Genomic DNA, 15,721 nt, shown 5'->3' with positions numbered 1-15,721 from the left:
CCCAGGCTGAGGTGTGTTGTGTGTGTGTGTGTGGGGGGGGGGGGTCTGCTGCATGCAGTCACCACACGTCTCCACTCTCATCCCCATCAGACGGCATCTGTTGCTGTGTATCTCCTATATTATCAGTATTTTACTGGCATGATTTTCTCAGATGTGGATCTGGTAAATGTGTTAGTAGCACAGTGGAGCCCCTCCAGGGACCGGTTCTGGGTGGTTAAGTCCATTCCAGACTTTGGCAGCAACCACAGACAGAAAAAATGAGTCCAGTGATGCTTCTTTTATCTGACCCAGCTCAAAATTGGAGATTCGTGCGTCAGGTTGGAGTTTCCAAGAGGACCCAGCTCTGTGAATGTGGTGCTGGAGGTGGATGAAGATGAGCTCACGCTCCACCAGCTCATTCACAGACGCATGTGCAGCACCTACACATGCCTTTAATGTTCCTCAGGAACCATTTGAAACGTCTCTCCTGCTTTGGTCCTCAGTGTGTGCGTCTCGCTGTCAGAAATTCCTGATCCTGCGGGTTGGGGAGGACTGGATCTTCCTCATCCTGCTGGGGCTGCTCATGGCTCTGGTGAGCTGGGTCATGGACTACGCCATCCGCCTTCTGCCAAGAAGGTAGGAAAGAGTTTCAAAGACAGGTGAAAGGCTCCTGATTGGCCATCGAAGCCTTCATGGAGAGCAAAAGAACCCCTTTAAAAATCATCCATCAAATCTTTAGTTTGCTGTGTGTGTGGTGTGTGTGTGTGTGTAGCACAGAAGTGGATGTATGCTGGCCTGGACAGCAACCTGCTCCTGCAGTACCTGGCCTGGGTCACCTACCCTGTGGTGCTCATCACGTTCTCGGCAGGATTCACGCAGATTCTGGCTCCTCAGGCTGTGGGTGAGACGTGCGCACGTTTACGTGCAGCTTACGCACACGCCCGTGCACACGCCCGTGCACACGCCGTGCACACGCCCGTGCAACACGCCCGTGCACACGCCCGTGCACACTTCCACATCCTTAAAGTGTTCAGCGAATGTCAAAGAATCACCTGTCGTGTGCACCACACAGAGAGATGAGATGATAGACCACCCCCGACATGATGATGTCATCTGACCCCTGGGTTCATTTGTTCCTCCTTACCCCCCCCTCTCGATCCCCCCTCACCCCTCCCCCTCTCTCCCCTCTCCCCTCTCTCTCCTCTCTCTCTCTCCTCCCCCCCCTCTCTCCTCTTCTCGCTCTCTCTCTCCCCTCTATCTCCCCTCTCTCTCCTCTCTCCACCCCCCTTCTCTCCCCCCTTCTCTCCTCTCCCACCCCCCTTCTCTCCCCCCTCTCTCTCCTCTCTCTCCCCCCTCTTCCCCCCCCTCTCTCCCCCCCTCTCTCCCCCCTCTCTCTCCTCTCTCTCCCCCCTCTCTCCCCCCTCTCCCCCTCTCTCCCCCCTCTCTTCCCCCCTCTCCCCCTCTGCTCACTTTTGTCTTCTTCAACACCCCAACCAGGTTGGTATCCCTGAGATGAAGACGATCCTCAGGGGGTGGTCCTGAAGGAGTACCTGACTTTTTAAAACCTTCGTAGCCAAAGTCATCGGTCTGACGTGCGCCCTGGGCAGCGGGATGCCTCTGGGCAAGGAGGTAGAGCGGCTCCCTTCTTCAGTCCCAAACCTAACGGTTTCACCATGTTGTCCTCTAAGCGTTCTCCTTCCTTCTCAGGGTCCTTTTGTCCACGTTGCCAGTCTTTGTGCTGCTCTGCTCAGCAATCATGGCTGCTCTGTTCGGGGGGATTTTGATGGTAAGAAGGGACCGACTGTTGGACCCAAACCTCTAACTGCTCTTCAGCTTCTTTCACTGACTGAACCGTCATCATGTTTTTACTTTGTTATTCGATTCCAGCACAGATAGACGCCTCTCAGGTTAAAAGGTTGGACCCCTGCGGTCTCCATGATGTGTTTTTGTTGATTCCTTAACTTCCTGCTGTCTCCAGGACACGTTCTGCTTCTGCATCCGTCATGAGGAGGAGGAACTCTGCAGCGCTTGATCAGTCTGTTAAAATCTTCTTTCAGAACACAGAATGGAGAAACTGTCTGCTGAAGCTCATTGTTCAGTTTAGATGATAAGCTGGACGTCCTCCAGGCCCGTGAACAAGGTAAGCGCACGGCTCCCACAGATGGCGCTCACGCTCTTCTCTGTCTTTTCCCTCCTGCCTTCCCTGCTAAAGGAAGAACCCTTTGAGGGCAGCAAGGTATGAGCAGGCTCCTGGAGGTTACCAACATTAAAGATCCATGCTGTGCATGTCTGGAGGTCCGTAGACGGACCTTTCATTGTGTCTGACCCTGTCCAGCCCGTCACCGCCACACATCGATGCTTCTCAACAAACATCTCATTCCACCACTTCAGCAGCCAGACTGGGTCTGGAAGTCACCGCCTCCCATAGCCGCCACTCATGCACCGCCTGTTGACCTGTGTACTAGCACTGCATTGCTCCTGAGTGTGTGTGTGTGTGTGTGTGTGTGTGTGTGTGTGTGTGTGTGTGTGTGTGTGACTCGGGCAGAACGAGCTGCGGAACACGGAGATGCTGTCGGCCGCCTGTGCGGTGGGCGTCGGCTGCTGCTTCGCTGCCCCAATTGGAGGTAAACCAACGCAGGATCTGTTGAAACGGGAGCTGTGGCGACAAATTTAGCTGATGTTTGACACTTTGATTGAGAGCAACGTGTGTGTGTGTGTGTGTGTGTGTGCGCGTGCACGCTGCAGGGGTCCTCTTCAGCATCGAGGTCACTTCCACGTTCTTTGCTGTGAGGAACTACTGGAGGGGCTTCTTTGCTGCCACCTTCAGCGCCTTCATATTCAGAGTTCTGGCTGTGTGGAACAAGGACGAAGGTAGGTCTGGCTGGGCCAGGTCTGGCTGGGCCAGGTCTGGCCGGGCCGTCCTCCACCAGGGGCTGTTGGGGGACGTGGCTCTGGACTGGAACACGCTTGTTTCTCTCCAGAGACCATCACTGCTCTCTTTAAGACCCGTTTCCGTCTGGACTTCCCGTTCGACCTTCAGGAGCTGCCAGCCTTCGCCGTTCTGGGGTGAGCGGCTCCCTCTGGATCAGCTGATCCCAGACCAGATGAGTCCTCTCTTTCCTCAGTTGTCTCTCTTTCCCCAGTGAACTGGGCATGAAATGCCCCTCAAACCCTGCTGGTTCCGCCCTCCGTCCAGTTTAAACACTTGCCAGCACATTGTAACAGAAGGAGATAAAGAAATGATCAGCAGTTGGTTTGGTGTCAGAGGGGATCAAGAAGATCATTTCCAGTGTGTGTCAAGGATTCCGGCTCTGCTTTCTCCTGGATGCTTCCCAGTTCCTCCTTCAGGAGACAGACGGCATCTTTGTCTGTGTCTGCAGAATCGCCTGTGGCTTTGGCGGCGCTCTGTTCGTCTACCTGAACCGTCTGATCGTGGAGTGCATGAGGAAACAGAAGACCATCAACAAGTTCCTGTTGAGGAAGTGAGTACCTGATGCTTTGTGTTATGATATAACACAACACAGCTGAGTTTAACGGTTTAAGTCTGTTTAAGTTTGTCCCTTTTGGAGTCACGGGAGGGTTTAATCGCTGAAGTATTTCCCTCCAATGACAATAAAGGGGCTCTGATAAACGGCGTGTTTCTCCTCGCTGGTGGAAGTAAAGATGGTGGATGTGGTGCCAGATCGTCTCTAACTGCCTTCCTTCGTCCTCTAGCTGCTGCCGCTCCATTGAAATTGATAAATTCCTGTTTTTCAGCATCCTAAAGTTCGCTGCATTCGCTTTCGTGCATTTTATGCCGTTCTTTGTGCTAAGCTAAGTTAGCTTCTTCATTTCTGCCACATTTCGAAGTGCAGCAGATGGTTGAAATGCATCTGCATGCTGATGTTCATGCTGATGTTCATGCTGATGTTCATGCTGATTTCTACCAGCTGTTCTGTAAACCAGCTTCTTCAAATGTGCGTTGACGTTGGCACCGTCTTGATGCACATTGAGTAAAGTAATCCATTACTACCGTTTCCATCCTCGCCACGGAAACTCGACCACGCACAGACACAGATATTAATGATCCTGCAGCCCGTCCCTTCCCGTCAGACGCCTGGTGTATCCCGCCCTCGTCACCCTGCTCGTCTCCACTCTCACCTTCCCTCCAGGCTTCGGACAGTTCATGGCAGGACAGGTGAGAACACGTTTTCACACTCTTGTGACTGTATGAAGACGCTCCTCTGCTGCTGCTGGGGGGGGGGGGGGTGATTGTAATGTAAACTGAAGGGAATGTGAGCTTTGGGTGAGTCTACACCCCTGCTTTCTACCCCTGCCTGTCGGAGGATTGTTTAGTTTCTCCAGACACTCAATCATGACATGTTGGAATGGTTGTTACTGCTGGTCACCCTCATCTTAAACCAGCTAAATTTATTTTTACTGTTGACCACTTTCACACCTTTAAGTTATGTGAATTGCAATTGCACTACCTAACCACCAGGGGGCTCCCCCAAGACCGACCTTCCTGTAGGGTCACTTCCTGTATGGTACTGGTGGCCAGCAGGAGTCCCATAGCTGTCCTCACCGCTCAGGTGCTCAGGTGTGCACGAACCAGTCAACCTGGTTATGGTGAACATAAACTGGGACTGAGGATTTGAGGACTGTATCCTGTCATGGTGTCACCTGTATCAAGTCGTGGTGTCACCTCTATCATGATCGATCGTCTTGTGGTGTCGCCTCCATCATGTCGTGGTGTCGCCTCTATCATGTCGCGGTGTCGCCTCTATCATGTCGCGGTGTCGCCTGTATCATGTCGTGGTGTCGCCTGTATCATGTTGTGGTGTCGCCTCTATCATGTTGTGGTGTCGCCTCTATCATGTCGTGGTGTCGCCTCTATCATGTTGTGGTGTCGCCTCTATCATGTTGTGGTGTCGCCTCTATCATGTTGTGGTGTCGCCTCTATCATGTTGTGGTGTCGCCTCTATCATGTCGTGGTGTCGCCTGTGTCGTGTCGTGGTGTCGCCTCTATCATGTCGTGGTGTCACCTGTGTCGTGTCGTGGTGTCGCCTCTATCATGTTGTGGTGTCGCCTGTATCATGTCGTAGTGTCGCCTCTATCATGTCATTGTGTCGCCTCTATCATGTCGCAGTGTCGCCTCTATCATGTTGTGGTGTCGCCTCTATCATGTCGCAGTGTCGCCTCTATCATGTTGTGGTGTCGCCTCTATCATGTTGTGGTGTCGCCTCTATCATGTTGTGGTGTCGCCTCTATCATGTTGTGGTGTCGCCTCTATCATGTCGTAGTGTCGCCTCTATCATGTCATTGTGTCGCCTCTATCATGTCGCAGTGTCGCCTCTATCATGTTGTGGTGTCGCCTGTGTCGTGTCGTGGTGTCGCCTCTATCATGTCGCGGTGTCACCTGTGTCGTGTCGTGGTGTCGCCTCTATCATGTCGCGGTGTCGCCTCTATCATGTCATTGTGTCGCCTCTATCATGTCGCAGTGTCGCCTCTATCATGTCGTGGTGTCGCCTCTATCATGTCGTGGTGTCGCCTCTATCATGTCGTGGTGTCGCCTCTATCATGTCGTGGTGTCGCCTGTGTCGTGTCGTGGTGTCGCCTCTATCATGTCGTGGTGTCGCCTCTATCATGTCGTGGTGTCACCTGTGTCGTGTCGTGGTGTCGCCTCTATCATGTCGTGGTGTCGCCTCTATCATGTCATTGTGTCGCCTCTATCATGTCGCGGTGTCGCCTCTATCATGTCGTGGTGTCGCCTCTATCATGTCGTGGTGTCGCCTGTGTCGTGTCGTGGTGTCGCCTCTATCATGTCGTGGTGTCGCCTCTATCATGTCGTGGTGTCGCCTCTATCATGTCGTGGTGTCGCCTCTATCATGTCGTGGTGTCGCCTCTATCATGTCGTGGTGTCGCCTGTGTCGTGTCGTGGTGTCGCCTCTATCATGTCGTGGTGTTGCCTCTATCATGTTGTGGTGTCGCCTGTGTCGTGTCGTGGTGTCGCCTCTATCATGTCGTGGTGTCGCCTGTGTCGTGTCGTGGTGTCGCCTCTATCATGTCGTGGTGTTGCCTCTATCATGTCGTGGTGTCGCCTGTGTCGTGTCGTGGTGTCGCCTCTATCATGTCGTGGTGTCGCCTCTATCATGTTGTGGTGTCGCCTGTATCGGTCTCGGCCTCACTCTCTCTCCCGCCCCCCCAATGCCAGCTGACCCAGCACGAGTCCCTGGTCGCCCTGTTTGACAACCGCACGTGGTGCCGTCAGGGAGTCGCGGAGGAGTTCGACTACATCAGCCACCACCAGGCCTGGAGGCACCCCCAGGTCAACGTCTTCGTCACGCTCTTCCTCTTCATCGTCATGAAGGTAGGCCTTTAGAGTCACACCTGTGGAAGGGTGCGGCCTCTCACCTGTGCTGGCCTTGTCTCAGTTCTGGATGTCGGCGGTGGCCACCACCATGCCCGTCCCCTGTGGCGCCTTCATGCCAGTGTTCCTGATCGGTGAGCCGGTTTCTGTATTTGGAGGTCCTGCGGCGTCCAGACCGGCTCCTGAATGACCTTGTGACCTTCAGGAGCAGCGTTCGGCCGACTGGTCGGAGAAGTGATGGCGGCCATGTTTCCTGACGGCATCCATGCCGACGGCAGCGTGTACCCCATCGTTCCGGGCGGCTACGCCGTCGTGGGTAAAGGCCTCGTTTTCGTCCGCGGGCGGTTGGACCCGGAGGGGGTGGAGACCTGATGTTCCTCTGGTCCTGCTCAGGGGCCGCGGCGCTGTCGGGGGCCGTCACCCACACCGTGTCCACGGCGGTCATCGTGTTCGAGCTGACGGGGCAGATCTCCCACATCCTGCCCGTGATGATCGCCGTCATCCTGGCCAACGCCGTGGCCCAGGCGCTCCAGCCGTCCCTCTACGACTCCATCATCCGCATCAAGAAGCTTCCTTACCTGCCCGAGCTGGGCATGGGCCACCACGAGTCAGTCACCCCCGTCCTGGACCCCCCGGTCCTGGCCCCGCCCCCCCCGCTAACCTCCGCCTTTGTTGCAGGAAGTACAACATCCGCGTGGAGGACATCATGGTCAGGGACGTGCGCTACATCACGCTGACCTCGTCCTACCGGGAGCTGCAGGAGATGCTGCTGACCAGCCAGCTGAAGACGCTGGCGCTGGTGGAGTCCAGGGGTGAGGAGGAACCGGACCTCGGCACCGACGCACCTGTTAGAGGACGGGGAGGTTCAGGTGTGCTTCCTGTTCCAGACTCCATGATCCTGCTGGGCTCCATCGAGCGGCTGCAGCTCCAGTCCCTGCTGGGCCAGCAGCTGAGCCTCCAGCGCCGGCTGGAGCAGCTGCAGGCGCTGGCCCACAACAACGGCACCCAGGACCTCCTGCCCGGCCCCCCCGGCCCCCCCCGGCCCCCCTGGCGACAGCTCGCCCAGCTCGCCCAGCTCGCCCAGCGACTCGCCAGCCGGCGCCCACGCTCGCCAGGCGGTCCACTTCCTGGTGAGCAGCCAACAGGTGGGAGGCATCTGGGGGGGTCGCCAGGACTGGGCTAGGGGGCAGTTTGTCTTGCGGTGGGGTGGGAAGAGGGAACGTGCACCAGACACGCATGAGGGAAGCATGTAGCAGGAGGTAAAGGCACAGACGGAGGGCCGGGCACTGCTGCGCTGACTGTTGACGGACTGCTTCTCACCTGATGTTGACGCCTCTTTCCTGTCTCTCTGTCGTCTGTGCCCTCACCTGTGCTGTCCTGTACCTGCATGCTCCGTGTGTGTGTGTGTGTGTGTGTGTGTGCGTGTGTGTGCGTGTGTGTGCGTGTGTGTGCGTGTGTGTGTGTGTGTGCGTGTGTGCGCGTGTGTGCGTGTGTGTGTGTGTGTGTGTGTGTGTGTGTGTGTGCGTGTGTGTGCGTGTGTGTGCGTGTGTGTGCGTGTGTGCGCGTGTGTGTGCGTGTGTGTGTGTGCGTGTGTGTGTGTGGGTTTGCATGAACTTGTGGTGTTTTCCTGTTAAACATGTTTCCACTAGATCTCCACAGAGGAGTCGTCCTCCTTCAGCCCAGCAGCCTCCAACGTGCAGCTGCCTCTGAAGTCGGCCCTGAAAACCACAGAGACCCCCAACAGTACACACACACACACACACACGCAAAAACACACTCACACTCACACACACACACACGCACACACACACACACACACACGCAAAAACACAGTCACACTCACACACACACACGCAAAAACACACTCACACTCACACACACACACACACACACACGCACACACACACACACCCACACCCACACAATCACACAGTGACTCACACAAACACACTCACACACACACTCACACACACGCGCAAACTCACACTCACACACACACACACACAGTGACTCACACAAACACACACCCACACACACACACACACACACACATACACACTCTCTCACCTATTCACTCACACACACACACACACATTCACACTGAAAACATTCTAAATCCATATTCATTTTTTCTCTCTCCTCAAGGTTCTCAGACCCTCTCGTGTGCTGATCCTGATAAAGAGCTGCTGGAGGTGAGACACCTGTGTGAATACGCCTGTGTGAGCTCACCTGTGTGAATACCCCTGTGTTAGCTCACCTGTGTGAATACGCCTGTGTGAGACACCTGTGTGAATACCCCTGTGTTAGCTCACCTGTGTGAATACGCCTGTGTGAGACACCTGTGTGAATACGCCTGTGTGAGCTCACCTGTGTGAATACGCCTGTGTGAGCTCACCTGTGTGAATACGCCTGTGTGAGCTCACCTGTGTGAATACCCCTGTGTTAGCTCACCTGTGTGAATACGCCTGTGTGAGCTCACCTGTGTGAATACGCCTGTGTGAGCTCACCTGTGTGAATACGCCTGTGTGAGCTCACCTGTGTGAGTACCCAGTCTGTGTCGGCCACCTTGTGGGTGGGTCCAGCCCCTCAGGTGTGTGTGCCAGGGCACCTCCACTGTGTGAATTCCTGCCTTTTGGTGGACACGAGTCAACAGGATAAACAGGTTTAAGCTGGATAAACAGGTCAAAGGTCATTTGTAGGTGAACCTCCAGTTAAATGAGAAGATATTTGCCAGCTTGTGTGTTCACGTTTTTCTGTTTCTTCCTTCATCTCCCTGACTGGAAGAGCCCGGCCCCGCCCATCGCTCCTCACAAGGCAGCGGGGAAAAGGGTGCGGATCTCCGTGGCGGTAAGATGGTCTGAATGTTGTGTTTGGCTAGCACGATACACAACACGGTTAGCACGATACACAACACGGCTAGCACGATACACAACACGGCTAGCACGATACACAACACGGCTAACACGATACTCAACACGGCTAGCAAGATACACAACACGGCTAGCACGATACACAACACGGCTAGCAAGATACACAACACGGCTAGCACGATACACAACACGGCTAGCACGATACACAACACGGCTAGCACGATACACAACACGGCTAGCAAGATACACAACACGGCTAGCACGATACACAACACGGCTAGCAAGATACACAACACGGCTAGCAAGATACACAACACGGCTAGCACGATACACAACACGGTTCGCACGAGCGTAAATGAGACAGTTGCCTTTCATCGCTAATGTGCTGTTACTGGTCCAGGATCAGCTGCTCCGTCTGTAGGCTCCATGTTTGTATCAAAGGTTTGTGTGTGTGTGTGTGTGTGTGTGTGTGTGTGTGTGTGTCCTCTAGGATTCTGCTGAGGTAGAAGACTGCATGAGCCCCTCAGAGGTGAGGCTCCAGGCAGACTCTGATCAGGTCCTGTCCTCCGTCACTGCCCTGTCCTCCTCCTTTGCTGCAGGTGTCAGAGTGGGAGGAGCAACAGCTTGATGAGCAGGTGGACTTTAAGAACTGCAAGATCGACCCTGCACCGTTCCAGCTGGTGGAGCAAACGTCTCTGCACAAGGTGCAATTAGGAAATAAGCTCTTAAACTCTCGCCTGACATTAGCCTGTGAACCATCTCCTCTATACATCCCATCTGTGATTACGTATGGTGCACCTGGGCCTGTCCATGGTTCCTTTATCTCCATAGCAACCATCTCAAACAGCCCAAAATCTCACGTCCTGACATGTTTGTATTCAGGCCGTGACCCGCTCTGCTCCTCCACAGACCCACACCATCTTCTCCCTGCTGGGCCTGGATCACGCCTATGTGACCAGCATGGGCCGCCTGGTGGGCGTGGTCTCCCTCAAGGAGGTGTGTGTTCTTCTCTGCTTTGTGGGCGGTTCCCATCCGGGCTCTTTCAAGGCTCTGGTTGTGTGTCTGCAGCTGCGGAAGGCCATCGAGGGCTCCGTCACGGTGACCGGGGTCAAAGTGCGCCCCCCGCTGGCCAGTTTCCGTGACTGCGGGAACAGCACCACCGTTTCCGAGGTAACGGAACTGCACAAGCTGTGCATCCGCCATAGGGGGCTCTCATTGCCGCGAGGGCCCAACCGGCCAGAAGCCAAGGACGCTCCAGATGTGTCCTATAAGGAGATCCCTGTCAGCATCACGGACCCGTCGGATCTGGAGCAGGAATCCCGCCGGGCTGGAGGCACGAGTCTGGAATCGGTGTTTCAGGAGAGCCCGTCCCTCACGGAGGACCAGTCCGAGTTCACGTACGACTGCAGCCCGTCCCACACGGAGGAGTCAGAGCTGGCCTGTGACTACGACCCCCTGACCCACCCCCCCGAGCCAGACGCAGCAGAGCAGGAAGAGCGGGAGGGTCCGGCCACCAAAACGGACCTATCAGGGCCTGAGGAGGGCGGTGGCCCCGCCCACGTGGAGGGAACCGCAGCGGCGTTCCGTGACTCTTCCCTTTAGCTCCGCTCACCTCCGGGTCCGGTCCAGACGGATCCCAGCACAGACGCGGGACCAAGTGAAGGAACCGAGGAGGGAAAGATAAAGCTGGTCTTCTTTTCTATTCAGTGACCGTAACAAAAGCACATAAGATGGAGAATCATAATATATCATTATACTTTATGACTGTAAGACTGGCACACACACCGTCTCCACGTCCTGTGTGTGATAACAGCACAAGATCATGTTATCAGGATCATCTTATCAGGATCATCTTATCTACAGGCTTCATTATGAGATAAATGCATATTTTGTTATTAAGAATTTACAGCACAATTCATTGTTAAGCGTGTGTGTGTGTGTGTGTGTGTGTGTGTGTGGCACAATAAGGTCATTACACACTCTAAGATTAGGTCTATTTGAGGTGAGTTTTATAACTAAACCATTAAAAATTCTACATGCTGGACCCTAAAGTCCCGTTTTGAGGAGGTCAGAGAGGAAGCGGGGACCTCCTCCTCTGGCCCTGGAGCTCTCAGAGCTGCTCTCCTGGTTCATATCAGAAGCATCTGTTTGACCCGTCAGCAGATCCCCGGTGCAGCTACCGTGAGGAGCGCCGTGATTGAGACACATGCGCACGTCGGCCCTCAGCCACATTTTTAAAAGCAACCTTCGTCTCTGTGAAGTCTCGGACGAGCGCATTGATGTTGAACGCGAGCCACCGTTTAAGAAGACGTAGAACATAGAAGCTAATTTGCAGCATATCTAGCGAAGCAATAATCTGTGGTGTCTCCCTTCATGTGGACTCGGCTGGACATTCTGACCCGAACGGACCAGATTCCAGGACGATGCGTTTGAAATCCAGCAGCTCCTGAATGCGACTTGTTTTTGTACACGAGCAGATGATTAAAGGCAACATGAGGACAAGGTGTGTGATGTTTGGTGGATGAAACGCACCATCGCGGTCCAAAAAAGTCCGGTTTATCCAGGCAGGACATCCAGATACTCAGCATCAGACAGGACGCAGAAAACACTACAAAATATTTATAGAAAACCAACGAAATAGCAACACGACCAAAACGTACAAAACTGAGTTGGAACACCAGCTTTACATTCTGTTTAGATAGACATCATATATGTCATCATATATATACAGCACACAGGAGAGGTCAGCGCCTGAAAGGCTGCGAGACAGAAGGCAGAAGATGGAGGGATGATGGAGGAGGAGGAGGAGCAGGAGGAGGGGGAGGAGGCGGAGGAGGAGGGGGTGATGCCACACCCAGGATCCACAAGGACGCACATAAGGATGAGAGGTCACATCAAGAACTCCTTCTCCCCGTCCTCCGCTTCATCTCGCTCCTCCTCTTCATCGAAGGAGGCCACGCCAGAGGAGGCCCGGTCAGAGAAGAAGCTCCTCTGGCTGCAGCGCCACGCCCGCCCGTCCTGGAACACGCTGCCCTCCTCCTCCTCCTCCTCCTCCTCCTCTTCTCCGGGGGACTCCGAGGTGGAGTAGCAGGAGTCGAACCTGCTGCTTCGGGCCCGAGTCCTCCACTCAGGTTTGTGGTGGACGCACACCTCGCCGCGCTGCTCCAGCAGTGGCGCCGGCTGCTCCCTGTGACCCTGGTGCACCTCCTCCTCCTCCTCCTCCTCCTCCTCCCCCTGGGGGGCATTTGTGCAGGTGTTTGGTAGAGCAGAGGAACCTGTGAGGGATGCATGTGGAGCAGAGAGGAAGCTGCTGCTGCCGGAGCCCAGAGAGCACTGGGGGGGCGCCGCCTCCCCGGCGCTCCGCTCAGACTGGAGCGGCGCTCCGGGGACGAGCCCGGACGTGGCGGCGTCTGAGGGAGGAGCAGAACGTCAGAACAGCTGTGGATGAACATGGAGGTGAGGGTGAGATGGACAGTTAAGGTACCTGAGTGCTGAGCAAAGGAGCGGGCCTTTCCTACAGGGAGGGGGTCTTCATCGGTGGAGTCCTCCTCCTCCTCCTCCTCCTCCTCCTCCTCCTCCGTAGACGCCCAGGCGCGAAGCTTGGCCTCAGCGATGGCGAACTGCTCGGCCACTCCTGCAAGGAGCAAAACCCGGTTGGTATCAGAACAGAACGGCGCCAGGAGACGGGACGAGCAGCTGACGTCATCGGTTCCTCTAATTCATCTCATTTCAAATGTCTTGTTAAAAAAGCGGGGGAACGAAGACAACGACGAAGGTGTGAAGCTTCTCGTGGTCCCTCCTGATCAGAGGAGGCCTGGAAGCCCCGGGGGGCAGGGAAGGGGTCTAGGAGGAGGGCTAACCCCCCCCATCTGCTGCCCAGACCAGCACAGCAGGAGCAGCCGACCACCGACAGGGAGAGGAGCTATGGCTCAAGTGACCCGAGCAAGGGTGACCTACGGACACCCGGGGGTCCGACAGGAAGTGCTGCACTGGAGGGAGGTGGACACCTGCGGCGAAGCGGGCCTCCTTCTCTCCTTCGGTCAGGTGGCAGTAGGAGCTAAAGTGGGCGTGAGCGTTGGGAGGAGGGTCGGGCGGCTTCGGCCATCCTTTCCACTCGATGAGGTGGGCGACCCGGCCCTGGGCCAGGGAGGTGGGCTTCGTCACGTGGTCTCGGACTGCCTGAGAGATACCTGTGACAGAGAGAGACAGAGAGGAGGCTTCAGAATCTCCACCTGGGTTAGAGTTAAGCCCGATATGTTTGTTACCATTTAGGGAGGACCTGGCGAGGGCAGCAAACTCATGGATGCCCACACTTTTCCTCGAGTCTGCCGGCGATTTTCCCGACTTTGGAATCATTTCAGTCTCCTCAGGTTTCACCTGTGAGAAAGCAACGACGGAGCTCCTGAATGTGTCGCAACAACAGAGTCACTGCTGTCAAGCGTGACGAGCCCCCTCCCTCCACACGCCCTGCTCCTACCTCCTCCCCTCCTCGCACCCCTCTCCGTTCGCTGGAGCGCGGCCCCATCGGCGGACGCGCAGAGACGGCGTCGGCAGCCCGGCAGAGCGGAGGCGCCCGTGTCCGGTCCCGCTGGTTTAAACCACCGGGCAGACTGACAACAGCCACGTCCTACATTTACTGCAGCAGATGCTAAAGCCACCATAAGCTCGTTTGAATGGTGGCTTTTGGGGGCTGAGGGGGGGGGGGGGGGGGGGTGACGTGTCCGTGCAAACATACGGCTCGTGAGGCGCGTCTGTAAGCAGCTCTGGCCCCGCCCCTCATCCCTATTAGCAGTGAGACGCTACCTAAGTGACCACCTGTCAGACAAACGAGGTTAAACGGGGCTGCATCCACACATCTCGTGATCTTGGGAGTCGGACACACTTGTGTTTGCAGTACACAGAGTGTGTGTGTGCGTGTGTGTGTGTGGTTTAGTTGTCCGAGTCATGCACGGTTCTGAGGGTCGCCGCTCCGCACACGTGCATGTCCTCCAGGACAGGAGGTCGGCTCTTAAGAAAGTGTTAAAGGGCTTAAGCTGCAGCCAGAAGCCACACGGATGCATGTCGGACACTGTGGAGGCCCTCAGAGGTGGAGCAGAACCTGCTCCAGAACCTGCTCCAGAACCTGCTCCAGAGCCTGCTCCAGAACCTGCTCCAGAACCTGCTCCAGCTCAGACTCTCACAGGTCTCAGCGTGACCTCTCGCAGGGATAAACAGGACTTCAAACGTTCTGATTGACATGTTTTGGGTTTTTGTCTCTTCTATCACATGAGCGACATCACACACTGACCACAGCCAAATATGGACGATGACTCGGAGCAACTGGTGCTTCTCCAGCACCTGATGATGTTTGTCACGTGGGACTAACTGGCATCAGTGTCAATAACAACACCTGTTGTGTTGGGATTATTTCATCCCACCACCCTGAAGAGTCTTTTTGACACGCATCTAGCAAAAGCCTGATGATGGTCTGGCGTCCATTGACCAACAAGCGTGGTCCAGCCGGTGGTCCAGCTGGTGGTCCAGCCTGACATCAGGTTGTCAGTCTTATCTCCAGAAATGTTCGGTTCGACGGGATGACACATAAAACGGCCCCGTCCGTCGGTGGGCGCAGGCCCGCAGCCTGGGTTGATCAGGACATGCAGGATGCTGCAGCGGGTCAAACTCTCAAATCTGCCATCCCATAAAGTGCTACCCACGAGACCCCCCCACCCACGCACCCCCCGGGCTTTGGCTGTCTTCCCCTCGGTTCCTACCTGGAGGTCGGGCCGCGGCGGCTCATGATAATTCTCTTAATTGTCTCCAATCCGATCAACAGATGCCAGCGAGCGGTCGCTGCTCCCGCTGCAGCCGCCGCAGCAGATCATCGGTACCTCGGCCCAAACATCTCCCCGGTCCCGAACAGGGCTGCTGCACATCTGCTCCGCAGCAAACTGGGTTACACGAGCCGTCCGAATGTCTCCCGATGGCGAGCTTCAGCACAAGGCGGTGTCACACCCCCATCTCGACCCTCCTCCCGCAGCCAGGCGACAGTCCTCCGTTACAGATGGTGACGAAACGCTGCAGTCCGACGGCACCCAAACGCACCACAGGACGGAAAAGAGCGGGCATATTTAGTCATCGGGCCAAAATGAGGTTGCAAAACACGATTTTTCACAACACGGAGTAACAACATGAATCCTAAATATGGAAATATTTGATTTGCAGCAGCCCCAGATCAGAGCTCTGCCCCCCCCAGGCTGGTCCAGTAGACACCATGATGGGAGCATGGGTTCATCTGCCTCTCTTCCTACCCTGATGCCCCATCACTCTGGAACAGGGCCAATCTGGACCCATCAGACCCCGTGACCTTCTTCCATTGCTCCAGAGTCTTTATGCTCCCCAGCAGACTGAAGCCTCTTGATCAGCCTCCCTCATTACTGCTTTTCTGAAGGCTCCACAGCTCTTCAGTCCCTTCACATTGTGCACGTGGGAATATTCCAACTCTCACAGTCCTGAGTTCTACTGGTGCTCTTCTACCCTCTGA

The 15,721-nt window shown here is 55.5% G+C and overlaps 1 protein-coding gene and 1 pseudogene across 2 annotated transcripts; one reads left to right on the top strand and one right to left on the bottom strand.

Annotated features, from left to right (window-relative positions):
- Positions 1 to 127: 127 nt before the first annotated feature.
- On the top strand, positions 128 to 11,688 carry LOC115248061 (chloride channel protein 2-like; annotated as a pseudogene).
- Positions 11,689 to 11,803: 115 nt separating this feature from the next.
- On the bottom strand, positions 11,804 to 15,456 carry LOC115248059 (protein FAM131A-like). 2 transcript variants are annotated; one of them, XM_029831696.1, is made up of 5 exons: positions 14,952 to 15,456; positions 13,464 to 13,575; positions 13,206 to 13,388; positions 12,683 to 12,832; positions 11,804 to 12,608 (listed from the first exon to the last, which is right to left on the bottom strand). In XM_029831696.1, exons 2-5 carry the CDS (start codon positions 13,552 to 13,554, stop codon positions 12,088 to 12,090), a joined length of 945 nt encoding a protein of 314 aa, XP_029687556.1. In that variant the 5' UTR covers positions 13,555 to 13,575; positions 14,952 to 15,456; the 3' UTR covers positions 11,804 to 12,087. The 2 variants fall into 2 exon arrangements, with proteins under 2 accessions (XP_029687556.1, XP_029687555.1); XM_029831695.1 differs by lacking the exon at positions 14,952 to 15,456 and adding an exon at positions 13,676 to 13,856.
- Positions 15,457 to 15,721: the final 265 nt, after the last annotated feature.

Source organism: Takifugu rubripes, chromosome 22 (genome assembly GCF_901000725.2).
Source record: "Takifugu rubripes chromosome 22, fTakRub1.2, whole genome shotgun sequence".
Taxonomy (NCBI): Eukaryota; Metazoa; Chordata; class Actinopteri; order Tetraodontiformes; family Tetraodontidae; genus Takifugu; species Takifugu rubripes.
The sequence above is the reverse complement of the archived record's forward strand: the minus strand, read 5'-3'. Positions and strand labels throughout refer to the sequence as shown.